The sequence below is a fragment of the Pelobates fuscus genome, chromosome 13 (genome assembly GCF_036172605.1).
Source record: "Pelobates fuscus isolate aPelFus1 chromosome 13, aPelFus1.pri, whole genome shotgun sequence".
In the NCBI taxonomy this organism is placed as follows: Eukaryota; Metazoa; Chordata; class Amphibia; order Anura; family Pelobatidae; genus Pelobates; species Pelobates fuscus.
In genome coordinates this window covers 81,408,183-81,423,847 of record NC_086329.1, presented here as the reverse complement: position 1 = coordinate 81,423,847, position 15,665 = coordinate 81,408,183, and the positions used below count along the sequence as shown (strand labels likewise).

General features: G+C 38.5%; 1 protein-coding gene across 2 annotated transcripts in view; it reads right to left on the bottom strand.

Moving 5' to 3' along the window:
* Positions 1 to 15,665, bottom strand: part of LOC134583131 (intelectin-1-like) — a 524,948-nt gene that overhangs the window by 508,274 nt on the left and 1,009 nt on the right. Inside the window, exons 2-6 of one of the 2 annotated variants that reach the window (XM_063439931.1) lie at positions 11,379 to 11,626; positions 9,542 to 9,700; positions 4,383 to 4,503; positions 4,186 to 4,289; positions 1,688 to 1,907 (exon numbers count right to left, since the gene is read on the bottom strand). The exons of the other annotated variant lie outside the window; for it this stretch is intronic. Of the exons in view, the coding sequence (XP_063296001.1) occupies positions 1,755 to 1,907; positions 4,186 to 4,289; positions 4,383 to 4,503; positions 9,542 to 9,700; positions 11,379 to 11,626 (785 nt within the window). The 3' untranslated portion in view covers positions 1,688 to 1,754. Of the gene's footprint in view, positions 1 to 1,687; positions 1,908 to 4,185; positions 4,290 to 4,382; positions 4,504 to 9,541; positions 9,701 to 11,378; positions 11,627 to 15,665 lie in introns of those variants that run through there. 2 annotated transcript variants of the gene reach the window in all.

Sequence of the window (15,665 nt, the reverse complement as noted above, 5' to 3'; positions counted from 1 at the left end):
GTAACTACTGAGAGAGCCATGGAACACTGCCGTATTAAATTAAATAGGAGTGTCTCTAAGTTTGTCTTGGGGGTGAAAGGGATCCCGGTTCGCCACAGGGTGTTGGAATGGGAGGTGGCTAATTTATTTCGGGGTGATGTGCACCTCACAGAGGTCGGGCTCGACCTTTTTAATCTGGAAGTGGTGGAACAAGCCTTGAGTGGTTAGGGTGGGGCCCCCCACTGGCGTGTCCTTGCCAATAGGTTTGGGGGGCAGTTACATTAAGTGTCAGGATATGGACAAGGTCGGGTCTCAACATCCCCTGCTCTGTAGGGTAAACTTTTCAGTTGCTAACTTGGACGTGCCCACAGAGCTAAAAGCCGGCTGGTGGTAAACACTAAAAGGAAAATGGAATTTGGTTTGGATGGGGGGAGAGGCGAGAACCCAGTAGGCAAGTTGGTGCATAGGCACGTGGTTCATTGGCAAGGACATTTATGTAAAGTCTGTAGGGCCTAGGTGTTCATTTATATGTTAAGTTATGGATTATTTATGTATTTATCTCTGGTTATAATTAAATGATAAAGTTAATAAAGGTTTGATGAGTCCTACAGTCTTATGTTTAATAAATGCTGTGGCCTGTTTCATCCAAATTCGGTGTCTCTCATTATTGGGGGATATTTGGGGTAGGCTCTGTTATTCTTATTTGCATCACATTCCCCACTACATCCATACATGACTTATTTACAATGATGGTATATAGAAATCAGTTCAATAATAATTTTGCTGCATTATGACTTAGGCATTTCTATTGATATTTTCAACTCTATTTTTTTTATTGGAATTGCATATCAGAATGTAATGAGAAATATACACCAATGTATAACAATACCAAACGCCTTTTAAAATTGGCAGTGAGAATATAATGTAAAAGAGCAATTACTGTTTTATACACAATAATATGTAGATGCTATAAGAACCCTTAAAATATTCTAAACTTCAATGCTAAACACAAAGGACACTACAGATAATGGAAAACAGTAGCATTGCTTGACCCTGCTTTTGAATGAGTTAATTAATGTACTCAGAGAAATTGAGAAAAAACGGCATATGTCCCATAAAGGGTACTATGCAATCAAATTGTTCTCTTGTGCACAACATAGCGTGTACCTGTATGCTTGTAAAACTTTTTATAGGTACACTATAGGTACCAAAACAACTTTAGCTTAAGGAAGCAGTTTTGCTGCTTCAACCCTTGATAATTTTATTGAGTGTGAAAAACTGAACTGTGTTCTATACCATGTTAATGCAATATACCAATAGGAACCGCACTCAGTCCACATAAGCCAAGGGTGCTACACCAGACCGTCCATTAGCTCCCAGCACATTTATTATAACAAAAGGAACACTGCAGCATTTTGACCCAAGACTTGGCATATCATCTTATGGTGATGTGCTGTGTTACCTACTGATATTCTGTAAGTGTGATTTTTATTAGAGTTATTATACGTGTAAAGGTGCACACTATGTTTTTTCTTTTTAGATCTATGCACAAGAGAACAGTTGATTCGCAGACACACTGATGATATGGTACCCTTGATGGGAGATAATCCTTTTTTCTTCATCTTGATTTTTTTTATCTGAGTATAAGTATTTACCCATTCTAACAGTGGTGTTCAGCAATACTACTCTATGAGCAAAACTCAGAAAATTGTATAAAACGTTCATTAATATTTCTTTATTTCAAAAAGTGTTTAAAGTGACGTGCAAATTTCCAATTAGCGGTAAAAGAGCAGGACGGCTGCCTCAGTTATCTCCTTGCTGGTACTCGCTTCTCTGTGTGTCCCATATCCGCTCCAGTCATAGGCAGAAAAATCTCCACATTGGATGGGATTCCCTTCTGGGAAAAAGCCTCCTCCTCCAATACAGTGCTACAAGAAATAGTTAGAAGTTACAGACTGATAACATCCTTTGAGATGGTCTGCAAGGGAAAATGGCTTGTTCTAATGCCTACTTAATTTATTTGTAATAATAAAAAAAAATCAACAAATTGCTCAAAAAGTTTTTTTTAAATATTCTGAAGCATTCCATCCTCAAATCCATTCTGTGCTAATTATCTTTTCTAGAATTTATATTGTGTGGTGGCATGGTTATTTTTTCATAATTAGTCAAATATATATTGGAATAAATGGACTCATGCAAAATTTAGACAGGCCTCTTGGACAAACTGTGTCCCTGGGTTTACAGGATACAAAATTTCGGTTTTCTACCCTCCGATAGGGAATAAAATGATCTGCACTTTGCACTGTCAGTAACTGTAAAGAGGATATAATTTATTTTGAGGTATTTAGGGAAAGGCTTACTTTGTGTTATTCTCAGTGCTGGAAAACAGAGAAATGTGTGTGCATAGGTTTCTAACAATCCCTAATTAGTGCCACTAATGAATGGCAATTAATGTCATGATTTGAGCTACAGATTTGTTAATTTTAGTAGATTAGTGTATTCTGCATGTCCACAAAATCTCCTCATCTCATACATGCTGTTTTAGGTTGGTCCTTATTACTTGAGGTGTCCTTAATAACAGAATTGTGAGGTCACCTTTGTGCACACAATCACACACATGGAGGGAGGCCATTAGAAATATTGAGACCCTATTAAAAAAAAATAGTGGCAGGGCCACCCCACTACCCACTTCAATATATATGTGTATACACACACACACCCAAGAGCCAGACACCTACTTACTCACTTACACATGAAATATATAAATGGTATGTATGTAAACAGTTTGTTGATCCAAGGAGAAATCTCATTGCCATTATGGAGTCAAGAAGGACGTTTTCCCTTTTTGTGGCAGAATTAGATCTAGCTAAAATTGTTTGTTTTTACTTTATTTTGGATTAACAGCATAAAAGAATGGGCTTTAAGGTGGAACTTGATGGACTTTAGTCTTTCAATATGTAACACTCATACACACACATATACACCTGACTAGAAAGACACACAATACACAGAACCAAGCCATACATATACACACAGTCAAGTACAAACACACGTACACACAATGCCAACCAGACACATGCACACAGAGTAGAAGTCACAATCATGTCAAAAAATATAGATGTTTTAGCTACACTTCTGTTTTCTTTCTCACTTTCTGCAAGAGGGTGGCTTCCCTGGGGTCTAGGAGGAGAGTGCTAGTGCAAGTTCCAGGCTTTTCTTGGCTCCTGTATGGTATGTTGTACATATAGAGGAAATGATCAAACATCACATCCTTCTGTCACTGCAGTAAGTGTTCAAAGGGAACCAGCAGTGCTCTAATTAAAAAGCCCCCTGTGTGGGTGCTCTGCAGTGTGGTCCAGTCTGAGAAAAAATATATATATATCCCCATATTGACCACATATTGGGGATATGTGCTCTGGCAGGATTTCTTCCTTAAACTGGCTTCTTACAAAATAACTACATTCCTGAGGGCAGTTCTGCACACATAATTTATCACACATACATTAGCAGCCATTTGCAAACATCTAATTATGAAAAATGCACAATCAATGTACAGCTTGCCACTCATATCAAACTAATTAGCAACACATCACATACTGGAACATATACTTAGATATATATAAGTACACAAATGCACAGACACATAGATACACAAAACACAAAGATGCACAAAATCACTCATGCAGACATATACTACCACTCACATTGTCATACACTAGTAGACATTTAGAGACATACACACACAAATACACATAATTAGATAAAGACTAATACACGCAATTATAATTTTATGTTATCTTCTTATCCTTACCTTAAACCAAGAGAAAAGGATAGATGATTTCTAATAGGATGTTGTCTCTGCCTATAATAAGATATTGTCCCTGCAAATGATTTTGTCACTGTATATAGTGTTGATCTCCTTAGCTTGCTGCTCACAAAGAGAGGCAACAGGTGTCAGAATATGAGCTTGCTATCAGTAACTCTGCCCACCGCATAGCCAACACGTCTGTCTCTGGTTGCTGGGCAGTAAGAGGTGCATGGCTCCCAGAGATTGCACTGTGCAAGCTCCTCGATTGTGTCCACATTTAACAGTGCCTGTGAAAGCTTGAGACATGGGACTACCCCTCACTTGCCCTGCCCATGTTTGGACCTGTACTAGTCATGCCTGTATATGCTTTAGAAGAGGCAGAAAGTGTCCATACTTACATGTTCAGGATTGCATCCTGTCACCTTCATTCCTGGGCACAGAGCCAATGCTGCTTTTTCATTGTTAAAAACTCGAAACTGGACAAAGCCGGCAGTAAACTCGCCTGCAGAATGAGAAAGAAGGAGGACATAGTGTGAACACACATGGTTGTCCTGATTTAAGGTTCAAATTTATGTATAGATAAATATTGCCTTACCTCTTCCAGCTGGAGAATAGTAATTGGCTGCCTTTTCAGCATTTCCATAGTCATACACAACCGGTGCAGAAGGTCCATTGTTGACTATGCAGCTCCCAGTGTTATACTTCAGTGGATATTTCTAAGGATAGAGAGAGGAAATGATTGTTAATGTGAATATAAACATTCTGCATACATGTTTCCTGGCTAGAAGTGTAGAATTCCTTTCTAACCAAGAGATGTTACTGATTTCTATACTGCTCAAGAGCAAGAATGCCAGTCCAACAGGTTTTAGACTCATGTTCCCCTATTTAAGAGAGGATTTACTTCTCTTAAATACAGAAAAGAACATATGTATAAAAATGACATAGTATAGAAATAGAAGAAAAGAACAAAGCAAAGCAAGAAAATAAAAAGGGAAAACAAATATATAGCTAGGAATATACATATATTACCCATATACTGTATAGTTTGGGTATCTCAATAAATAATGTTCTCTGCTGTTTTCCTTCTTCTACCTCCTCTTCTAACTTTCATCTTTTTCTCTTTTGTTTCCTTTGACATTGCCCTTTCATCTTTCTCATTCTCCCTTTCTCTTGTTTTTCCTGAATAATTTTATATTAACTTATCTAAGCAATAACTCCGTTATAGAGGAGGAATATCCATACTTATATATTCTGTATGAGGTTTTATGTAAGTGAAAGGGAGACAATAAAGAATACATTATTTCATTAGTTCTTGTCTATAATATAAGCAAAAACATGTTACATTACTTAGAGAATAAAAGAGGGAGAAAAAAGGGGGGTTACTATACTATAAATGTCTCTATAAGAAAGCTATTTTTTATAGCTTTAGAAACATAGAAACATAGAATGTGACGGCAGATAAGAACCATTCGGCCCATCTAGTCCGCCCAATTTTCTAAATACTTTCATTAGTCCCTGGCCTTATCTTATAGTTAGGATAGCCTTATGCCTATCCCACGCATGCTTAAACTCCTTTACTGTGTTAACCTCTACCACTTCAGCTGGAAGGCTATTCCATGCATCCACTACCCTCTCAGTAAAGTAATACTTCCTGATATTATTTTTAAACCTTTGACCCTCTAATTTAAGACTATATCCTCTTGTTGTGGTCATTTTTCTTCTTTTAAATATAGTCTCCTCCTTTACTATGTTGATTCCCTTTATGTATTTAAATGTTTCTATCATATCCCCCCTGTCTCGTCTTTCCTCCAAGCTATACATGTTAAGATCCTTTAACCTTTCCTGGTAAGTTTTATCCTGCAATCCATGAAACAGCTTAGTAGCCCTTCTCTGAACTTGGTCTAAAGTATCAATATCCTTCTGAAGATACGGTCTCCAGTACTGCATACAATACTCCAAGTGATGTCAATACTCCAAGTGAGGTCTCACCAGTGTTCTGTACAATGGCATGAGCACTTCCCTCTTTCTACTGCTAATACCTCTCCCTATACAACCAAGCATTCTGCTAGCATTTCCTGCTGCTCTATTACATTGTCTGCCTACCTTTAAGTCATCAGAAATAATCACCCCTAAATCCCTTTGCTCAGATGTTGAGGTTAGGACTCTATCAAATATTCTGTACTCTGCCCTTGGGTTTTTACGTCCAAGATGCATTATTTTGCATTAAATGTCAGTTGCCACAACTCTGACCATTCTTCTAGTTTACCTAAATCATTTGCCATTTGGCTTATCTCTCCTGGAACATCAACCCTGTTACATATCTTAGTATCATCATCAAAAAGACATACCTTACCATCAAGACCCTCTGCAATATCACTAATAAAAATATTAAAGAGTATGGGTCCAAGTACAGATCCCTGAGGTACCCCACTGGTGACAAGCCCAAGCTTCGAATATACTCCATTGACTACAACCCTCTGTTGCCTGTCACTCAGCCACTGCCTTACCCATTCAACAATATTGGAATCCAAACTTAAAGATTGCAATTTATTGATAAGCCTTCTATGTGCAACAGTGGCAAAAGCCTTACTGAAATCTAGGTAAGCAATGTCTACTGCACCACCCTGATATAATATTTTAGTTACCCAATCAAAAAAATCAATACGATTAGTTTGGCATGATCTCCCTGAAGTAAACCCATGTTGATCTTGAAATCCATGTGTTTTTAGATGTTCAACAATCCTATCCTTTAACATGGTTTCCATTACTTTCCCCACTACTGAAGTAAGGCTTGCTGGCCTATAGTTATAGTAGTATACTCCTCCCTACTACGTTTCTTGTGAATGGGCACAACATTCGCTAATTTTCAATCTTCTGGGACTACTCCTGTTAACAAGGATTGGTTAAATAAATCTGTTAATGGTTTTGCTAGTACACCACTAAGCTCTTGTAATAACTTTGGGTGCATTCCATCAGGTCCCATTGACTTATTTGTCTTTACTTTTGACAGTTGAAATAGAACCTCTTCCTCTGTAAACTCACATGTAATAAATGACTAATTTGTCCTCTTTCCTAACTGAGGTCCCTTTCCTTGATTTTCATCTGTAAATACTGAACAAAAATATTAATTGAGGCAGTAAGATCACCTGTATCCTCTTCTACATACCTTCCTTCTTTTGTTTTTAATCTAACTAATCCTTGTTTTACTTTCCTTTTCTCATTTATGCATCTAAAAAATTTTTTGTCCCCTTTTTTTACCGACTGTGCTATTTTCTCTTCTGTGTGTGATTTGGAAGCTCTTATAACTTGCTTAGCCTCTTTCTGCCTAATCTTATAGATCATTCTGTCTTCCTCACTCTGTTTTTTTTTTTATAATTACTAAACGCTAACTTTTAGTTTTTTACTATTTTGGCCACATCTGCGGAGTAACACAGTGGTTTCTTGACTTTTTTGCTTTAACTGACAAGCCTAATGCAATTTTCTCTTGCCTTCAGCAGTGCAACTTTTAAATAATCCAATTTCTCTTGGACACCATTTAAATTGCTCCAGTCTGATAATGACTCCTTTACACATATTCTAATTTTAGAAAAGTCTGTTTTTTTAAAGTCAAAAACTTTTGTTTTTGTGTGGTGTGACTCAGTCACTGTTCTTATATTAAACCACACTGACTGATGATCACTGGATCCTAAACTTTCACCTACAGTTATACCTGATACCAAATCTCCATTTGTTAACACTAAATCTAGTATGGCATCTTTACGAGTTGGCTCTTCAATGACTTGTCTTAGAGACAATCCCAGTAGGGAGTTTAGAATATGTGTGCTCCTGGCACAATCAGCTATTTTGGTTTTCCATTTCACATCAGGAAGATTAAAGTCACCCATGATGATAACTTCCCCCTTCATTGTCATTTTAGCTATTTCCTCAACTAGTAGATTATCTAACTCTTCTATTTGTCCTGGGGGCCTATAAATCACACCTACACGAATTACTGTGTGATTGCCAAATTCTAATGTAACCCAAACGGACTCTATGTTCGCCTCACTAACGTTTTTTTATTAGGCTAGATTTAATGGTCACATACAGGGCCACCCCTCCCCCTTTATTGCCTTCCCTGTCTTTTCTATATAAAGAGTACCCTGGTATTGCTATGTCCCAGTCATTTTTCTCATTATACAATGTCTCAGTAACAGCGACTAAATCTACATTATCTGCTGCCATTATTGACACAAGTTCATGGATCTTATTCCCTAAACTGTGAGCATTTATAGACATGACTTTAAGCTTATCATTTTTTAACACACTTGCTACAGGCACCTTCTGTCCTTGTTTTGGTTGCCGTAACATCATCATTAGATAAGAAATCATTTTCCATCCTTAATTGTTTTTTTTTTTTTGTATTTTTAAGATATGGCATTTCCAACTATTAGCTAAGGCTATTTTAGCTGCAACTAATATATGTATAATCCCGAATTTACCTACTTTATTCATTCTAAGCCAAGTAAGATGTAGTAGATATGATTCTGGGTTAAATCTTAATTGTGGCAATTTAATTTATTTCAAAATTAGTCTAATAACTCCCCAATTTTGTTTAGTTTATCTCAATACCATAGATGCAAAAAAGTGCCCCCTGTATGATCACTGAAAGCAATTTTCAATTGTGCCCCAGAATTAGAAAAGAAAACGTTTGTCTCCAAAATTGCTAAAAGGTTTCTCCTTGGATCATTATTAACAAGTTGCTAATAATGATCATGTTAACAAGCTGTTGACAATGATCATGTAAAAGGAACACTCCACACCTTGACTTGCTTTAGCCATCTGGAGTCTGGCATTTTCTTGACAGATTATAGTGCAGTTTTCAGACAGTCATCAAGGTTTTCTTCCACTCCTGTTAGCTCCTCAGAGCTAATAGAAGGGGCAGGCACACATTTCCAGAGCATGGCTGCCTTGACCCCTTCTCATAGAGAAGAATAGGAAAACCACTGTCTTGTGTGCGCGTGTCCGTGCATGTGTGTGTGTGTGTGCTCGTCCCTTGAGCACAAAGGGTTCTTAATAAGTAGCCTCTGATTTATATAACCAACAGGCATGCAGCTTTTGCAAACTGTTTTTTTTCATATATCACATGCAATATGCAGAAAACAATGCATGCATGTTTTCTTAGGGGGGTATATGTACAAGTTTGTGAAAAATAATAAATACATTAATTAAATATAACATTTGTCTATGGAGTGTTGCTAAAATAGTACATATACTATGTTTTGCCTAAAATATATTCTGAACTTTATTTTTACATAATATATTTAATTTAACAGTTCTTTTCAGTAAAGGAACTTTTCTGAATCAGTAGGCAAAATCTCCTATCTTCAAGTTTCAAGAGACTATATACTAAAATTGTTCATTATCAGGCATTCAAAGTAAAATCAAAATTTTAGGCCATTAAGTCATGGAACATTAAATTGCCATGGACTAAATATACTATATATAATAACAATATAGTTTTATGTTATAAGTTTATTTAACAATATGTTTCAATAAGAAAATCTTTCTGATTTATGTGATGAATTCAAAGTGAATTAGTTTGAAATTTTAAGTTGATTAAATTATATTTAAATTCCTCAAGCATGATTTCTTCATCGGGAATATAGTTGTCTTTATTAATTCAATATAAAATGTTGATAGTTGCAGACGTGTTATACATGTAAATAAATGTACACATAGTGAGAAGTTCAAATGTGTTTTGGAGAAATATTTTACCTTGTACAAGTTGAAAAGGTTTCCTCCTTCTGCGGGCAAGAAGCCATTATCTGTACGATATCTCAGCAGGGCTGTGTCCCTCCATTGATAAAGTGGAGTCAGGTTAGGCACATGCCACAAACCCAAGTCCTTGGAGGATATGTCATAATATCCTGGATTCTGGGAAATAGTAATTATTTCATTAAACCAGGCTACAGGATACAGGATAAAAAGTTACAGAACAATCTGATTAGCAAGCAGAAAACATGTGAAGATCGCAAGTCCTAGAGACCCTTGGGTGTAATAATGAATGTAATAACCTATAATTCTGTTTGTAAAATTGCCTGGTGTGTTTGGATGTTTAACATGACTACACATGTGAATAGGATATATATTATATATAAGATATATTGTTCTTGTTCTAACTTACATTTTAGTTTCAGAAATTATCATTGATGGGTCACATACATTTTCTCAGAAAAGACCCACCCTGGTCACACCACACTCACATTCCTAAAATGAAAGTGTCCCTCTATCTCCATTTGAAATGGGTGGTATGAAACCCTATAACTCTATACAGTCAAAGATTAGATAAACCCCTATATTGAGATGAACCCAACGATTAGATAAATCCCTGTATTTTTCTAAACCCCAAGATGAGACACAAGTTGGTATCAATATGCACACTAAGTTAACATTAAAAAAAGAGTATTCAAGAGTAAATAAAAAGAATATCTGAGAAGGCACTCTAACATTGGATTAAAATCCATCTCTGCAGTTATTTTGTCCTGATATTCAGGTACCTGCCACTTACTATATGCAATATCGAGAAGAATATGCTGGGCAATTCCCTCTGCTATTTCTTTAGGATGGGACGCCCTTGCTTTCAGCCTGCACTACTCACTATGGTTTTGTGGATTGTGTTGTCTACCTACATTTGGCAATTTGCGAACATGGGACAGCATGTCATAAGATTGTTTAACTGATATCATTATTTATTTTTTGCTATGTATTGTATGGTATATGGGGGTGTTCTTTATGCATGACTAAGGAGGAGAAGTCGAAACATTGCATATACCTGTGCCTGTGTGTACAAACACTATTCACACTCATTTGAGACCATCCAATTTTTGCTAAAGTACTATTGAGGGATTGCAGTTCCTGCCTGTGGCATGAGGCTCAGGAGCAGTGGGCTACCACTTTACTCTACAAAGGGCCATTTGCGATGTCACATGTTTGTTTATACTTTATTAAAATCGATATCTAGACATGCACTCCAAGATTGCATGAAAAACCTTATCTGGACATACACCTAAAGATTGGATTGGAATCTCTGTGTCAACATGCACTCCAAAGTTTATACAAAAGGACCTTGAACTGGAAAGGTGAATATATGTAATGTTTTCCTTACCACCAATAGGTCAATAGGTCTTATAACTTAAATGGCTATTCCTTCTCTTTATATTTGTCTTGGAAGTGGTGTTCCAGATTGTGTGGCGTTATCCCTAAAGCATCAGGTGAGTGATGATAAACCCTATGCCATTAATTTACAGCTTTTAAAAAAACTCTCCCTGATATTTTATATAAGGTTGGCTTTAAAACCATAGGTTAAAGAAAACAAATGTAGACAGAGATGAGCAGGATGTTGAAATGATGCAATCAGCTTCTAATTCTGCATTTTGACATTCTAAACCCAGAAGATCCCTCTCTAAATCTAAATAACTAGCCATACACCTGAATATTAACATAAAAAGGATTAAAACCCTGTTAGCCGTGGCTTCTTAATTTCATGACGGCTAAATTCATAAGAAAATGGATGATCCCAAAAACATTCAGAGAACTGTATAATGTTTGGTACCTTGTAGTCATCACTAGTTGCTCCAACAGCATTACCAAATGTGGCATAGTTTGCCCAGTTGTGATCACCCTCAGGATAGTTAGCGGAATTGCCCTGCTGACTTGTCCAGCGATCTCCTGTTGTGCACTTCCCATACATATTGTTTTCATGTACACTGGCCACCAATGTCCATCCTCCTCCATTTGTGGTCATGTCACAGAAGGTTTGGTACTGCTCTCCATCTTTGGTTGTCAGAGTATAAATTCCATCTGTGACAATAAGTTTAATACATGTTTATTGGTACTTGGAAATAATATATTTAATCTCATAAATAGATGTCACTATTATGACCATGGCCTCAATGGCCTAGTAAAATATAGAGCAAAAACATAATAATAATAAAAAAAAGAAATAAAAAAAACAGACAACATTGATTTAATCTCCATTGCATAGTTGCTAACTAAAAAGGTTCTGGTACATGGCCCACATACCTGACAACCAGAGAGAGGTGTTACCTTGTATGTCCGTGATAAGATTTTACTTCCTCCCAGTATACATAAAGCTACAACATGGAGAGAGAGAGGAGGAGGCAGAACAGGCACTATGCCATGAGCAGCCAAAGCAGATACTGACAGGAACTACAGGTGAGTGATTCAGGTAATGGTATTACTATACAGGGACAGCAGGTAGAGACATAATTATTTGTAATAACAGAGGATGGAAAGAAGAAATTCATGGTCAATGGTGTTGAAAGTAACAGAGGATTGGTAGAGAGCAGTGACCAATGGATTTAACAGCAATTAAGTCATTTGATACTTCGGGCACGGCTGTTTTGGACAACTGAGTTGAGTGCAAAATCCAGATTGAAGCAGGTCAAGCAGACGGTTACATTTAAGAAAGTTGGTCAGCCTTCTATACAAAACTCTCCAAAGGATCTTGGATACAAATGTAGTATTAGTGGGGCAGTAGTGGGATAGGGTTTTTTTGTCCAGGTTGACTTTTTAGTACTGCTGTTGTTGGTGTTTTTTATGGGGTTCTTTGGAATCAGGTTTTTGGTTGCATGCTTGAAGGGTGGAAATATAACAGAGGAGAGGGAGAGGTGGAAGTATTGGTAGAGATTAAAATAATATTTTCCATGATTGTAGAAATCTTCTCAGTGAAGACAGTTGCCACGTTTGTAGTGGTCAAGTTAGTAGGAGGAGGAGCAGCAACAAAGATTATTATATGTAAATTATTATATGCAAAGAAGATTATTATATGTAAATACTGCTCACCCCCACACACACAGACCTCATCCAGCACCACAAATGCAAACACACATAACCCATCTGCACACACTACACACACCACATCATCTCCACAAACACATATTTGATTCACTACATCCTCTATAGAGACTGCATTCACTACACAAACACAGACACTGAATCCACTGCACACACACTGCATCCATATACAAACATACTCTCTGCATCCACTTTACACACACATGGTATCCACTTTCCTCATTCGCTCTCTCTGAATCCACTATTCACACACATTTGCCTCCACTATACACATTCACACACCTTGCATCCACTTTACTTATCCTTGTGGGCAGACTGTACTTGGACTCCGGGGGCCAAGGGCTTGAGCTGTGTAAGGTGTCCCAAAATGAATGATGGTAGCCCTGTTAGGAGGTGTCAGGTTATCTAGTTTAGAGGAGAATAAGGTTGCAGAGCTAGTGTAGGTGAGGTTTGAATTTGGTAAACTGAGAGTTTAGAGGTTGGTGGAGAATTGCTGTAGGTCAAGACATTGAAGGTTTCTGCTAGACTGATGAAAGGTTAAGGCACATAGACAGAGGCAGGTTACCTCTGATACTGCAGATACTCTGGAGTGCAACACCCATCATGATACTAAGGTATGGCAGGGAAGCAATGCCTCTGCTTTATTACAGAGCAATGCCTCTTTTCTCTCAGGCTCTGAACTGAAAGCAGAAGCTTGCTTGAAATGGCCACCAGCATAGTCAATTGATTAATTGGCTACTGCCTGCCAAATGATGGCACACATCATCAATGCCTTGTTTGAGAGGGAAAGTAACTTCCACTCCAGATATTTAGAAACAAGAACTCCTATAGGTAGTGAATGGAGCACAAAATGTGTTTTTATTATTATTATTATTATTATTATTATTATTTATATAGCACCAACATATTCTGCAGCATTGTACAATTACTTAGAAATAACTTGAATTTGGGGAGATGGGGATAACATTGGGGAGCATCAACACAAGCAGTTATATTTGAGTTGAATATCTATAATTGCTAAAGCTTGGTAAACTTGTGTTTTACTTAAAGGACCACTCTAGGCACCCAGACCACTTCAGCTTAATGAAGTGGTCTGGGTGCCTGGTCCCTCTAGGATTAACCCCTTTTTTTTTTTATAAACATAGCAGTTTCAGAGAAACTGCTATGTTTATAATAGAGTTAATCCAGCCTCCAGAGCCTCCAGTGGCTGTCTCACTGACAGCCGCTAGAGGCGCTTGCGTGATTCTCACGGTGAAAATCACAGTGAGAGCACGCAAGCGTCCATAGGAAAGCATTGTAAATGCTTTCCTATGAGACCGGCTGAATGCGCGCCCAGCACTTGCCGCGTATGCGCATTCAGCAGAAAGGGAGGATCGGAGGCGGAGAAGAGGAGGAGAGCTCCCCGCCCGGCGCTGGAATAAAGGTAAGTTTTAACCCTTTCCTCATAGTGATCCTTTAACATTTTGAAGTATACTTCTTTTCACATGTGTTGTGTGTGATTGTAAGTGTGTATCTGCGTGTGTGAGTGTATTGACTGTTGTGTCTTTGTAAGTTTATGTGTATGACTGTATATCTTTATGTGGGTCTGTATATCTGTGTAAGTGTTTTTCTATTTGTGTCTATATCTATAATTTGGATCAATGTGTGTCTGTATGTATCCACTTGTAACTGTGTGTTTTTATGTGTGCCTTTGTATTGTATGTTTTTTGTGGATATCTGAGTGTGGTGTGTACTTGAATGTTGTTTCCATCAGGGTGGGCTAGTGTGTAGTGTGTCTGTATAGGTGAAGTAGCGTGTGTAGGGGTGGTAGAGAGTGTGTGTTTAGGGAATGTAGTATGTGTTTGCCTACAGGGAATCTATGTGTGCATAGAGTATCCACAGTGTGTATGTCAGGAATGTAGTGTGTGTGTAGGGTTCAAGTGTGTGTTTGAAGGACCCAGAGTGTGTATAGGAGATCTAGTGAATGATCCAGAGTTGAGTAAAGGATCTAGTGTGTCTGGAATGTAATGTGCTTATGGGTGCAGTGTGTGTGAGGGGTGCTGTAGTATATATATATATATATATATATATATATATATGGAAGTATTGTGTGTGTGTGTGTGTGTGTTTGGTGCAGTGTGTTGGGGGTGCAGTGTGTGTGTGTGTGTGTGTTGAGGGGTGTAGTGTGTGTGTGTGTGTGAGACGTGCAGTGTGTGTGTGAGATGGGTGCAGTTTGTGTATAAGGGGGCTGTATGTGTGAGGGTGATGTGTGTGTGTGAGGGTGCAGTGTGTGTTAGAGTGCTGTGTGTGTGTGTGTGTGTGTGTGTGTGAGAGAGAGAGTGTGTGAGTGCTGTGTGTGAGTGTTTGTGAGTGCAGTGTGTGTATGTGAGGCTGCAGTGTGTGTGAGAGTGCTGTGTATGTGTGTGTGAGTGGGAGGGTGCAGTGTGTGCGAGAGTGCTGTGTGTGAGTGCTGTGTGTGTGAGAGTGCTGTGTGTGAGTGCTGTGTGTGTGTGTGTGAGTGCAGTGTGAGTGTGAGGGTGCTGTGTGAGTGTGAGGGTGCTGTGTGAGTGTGAGGGTGCTGTGTGTGTATATATTTGAAGGGATTGTGTGTTGGGGGAGCCAAATAAAAAAAGAAAAATTAAAAAAGCAAGCATTGTATCCCCTCCTCCTTTTTCAGCTTATGCCCGGGAAAAGGTGGGGGGGAGGGGGCTTGCTACAATCCCTGGTGGTGCTAATGGTAAGTGAACTCTAGCCTGTGGGGTTAGAGTTCACTCTTGCGACTAGGAGCATTGCCATGGCAATGCACCCACCTCGCGAGAGGAACTCGGCAGAACTGCAGTGTAGAGCTCCTCTGGGTCCTCTCCAGTCTCCCTTCCCATCCGGTGGCCACATTACACTACCTGTGCGCCAGTTAGGGAGATCTTTGGCCTGTCATGGAATATAGCAGGGGCCGGTGCTCGGAGAGCGCAGGCCCTGCATGGGTCGGCCAGGGAGGTCCTGTGATCTCCTCTGCTGGCCTCGGCCCATGGCCATCACGGCCCAC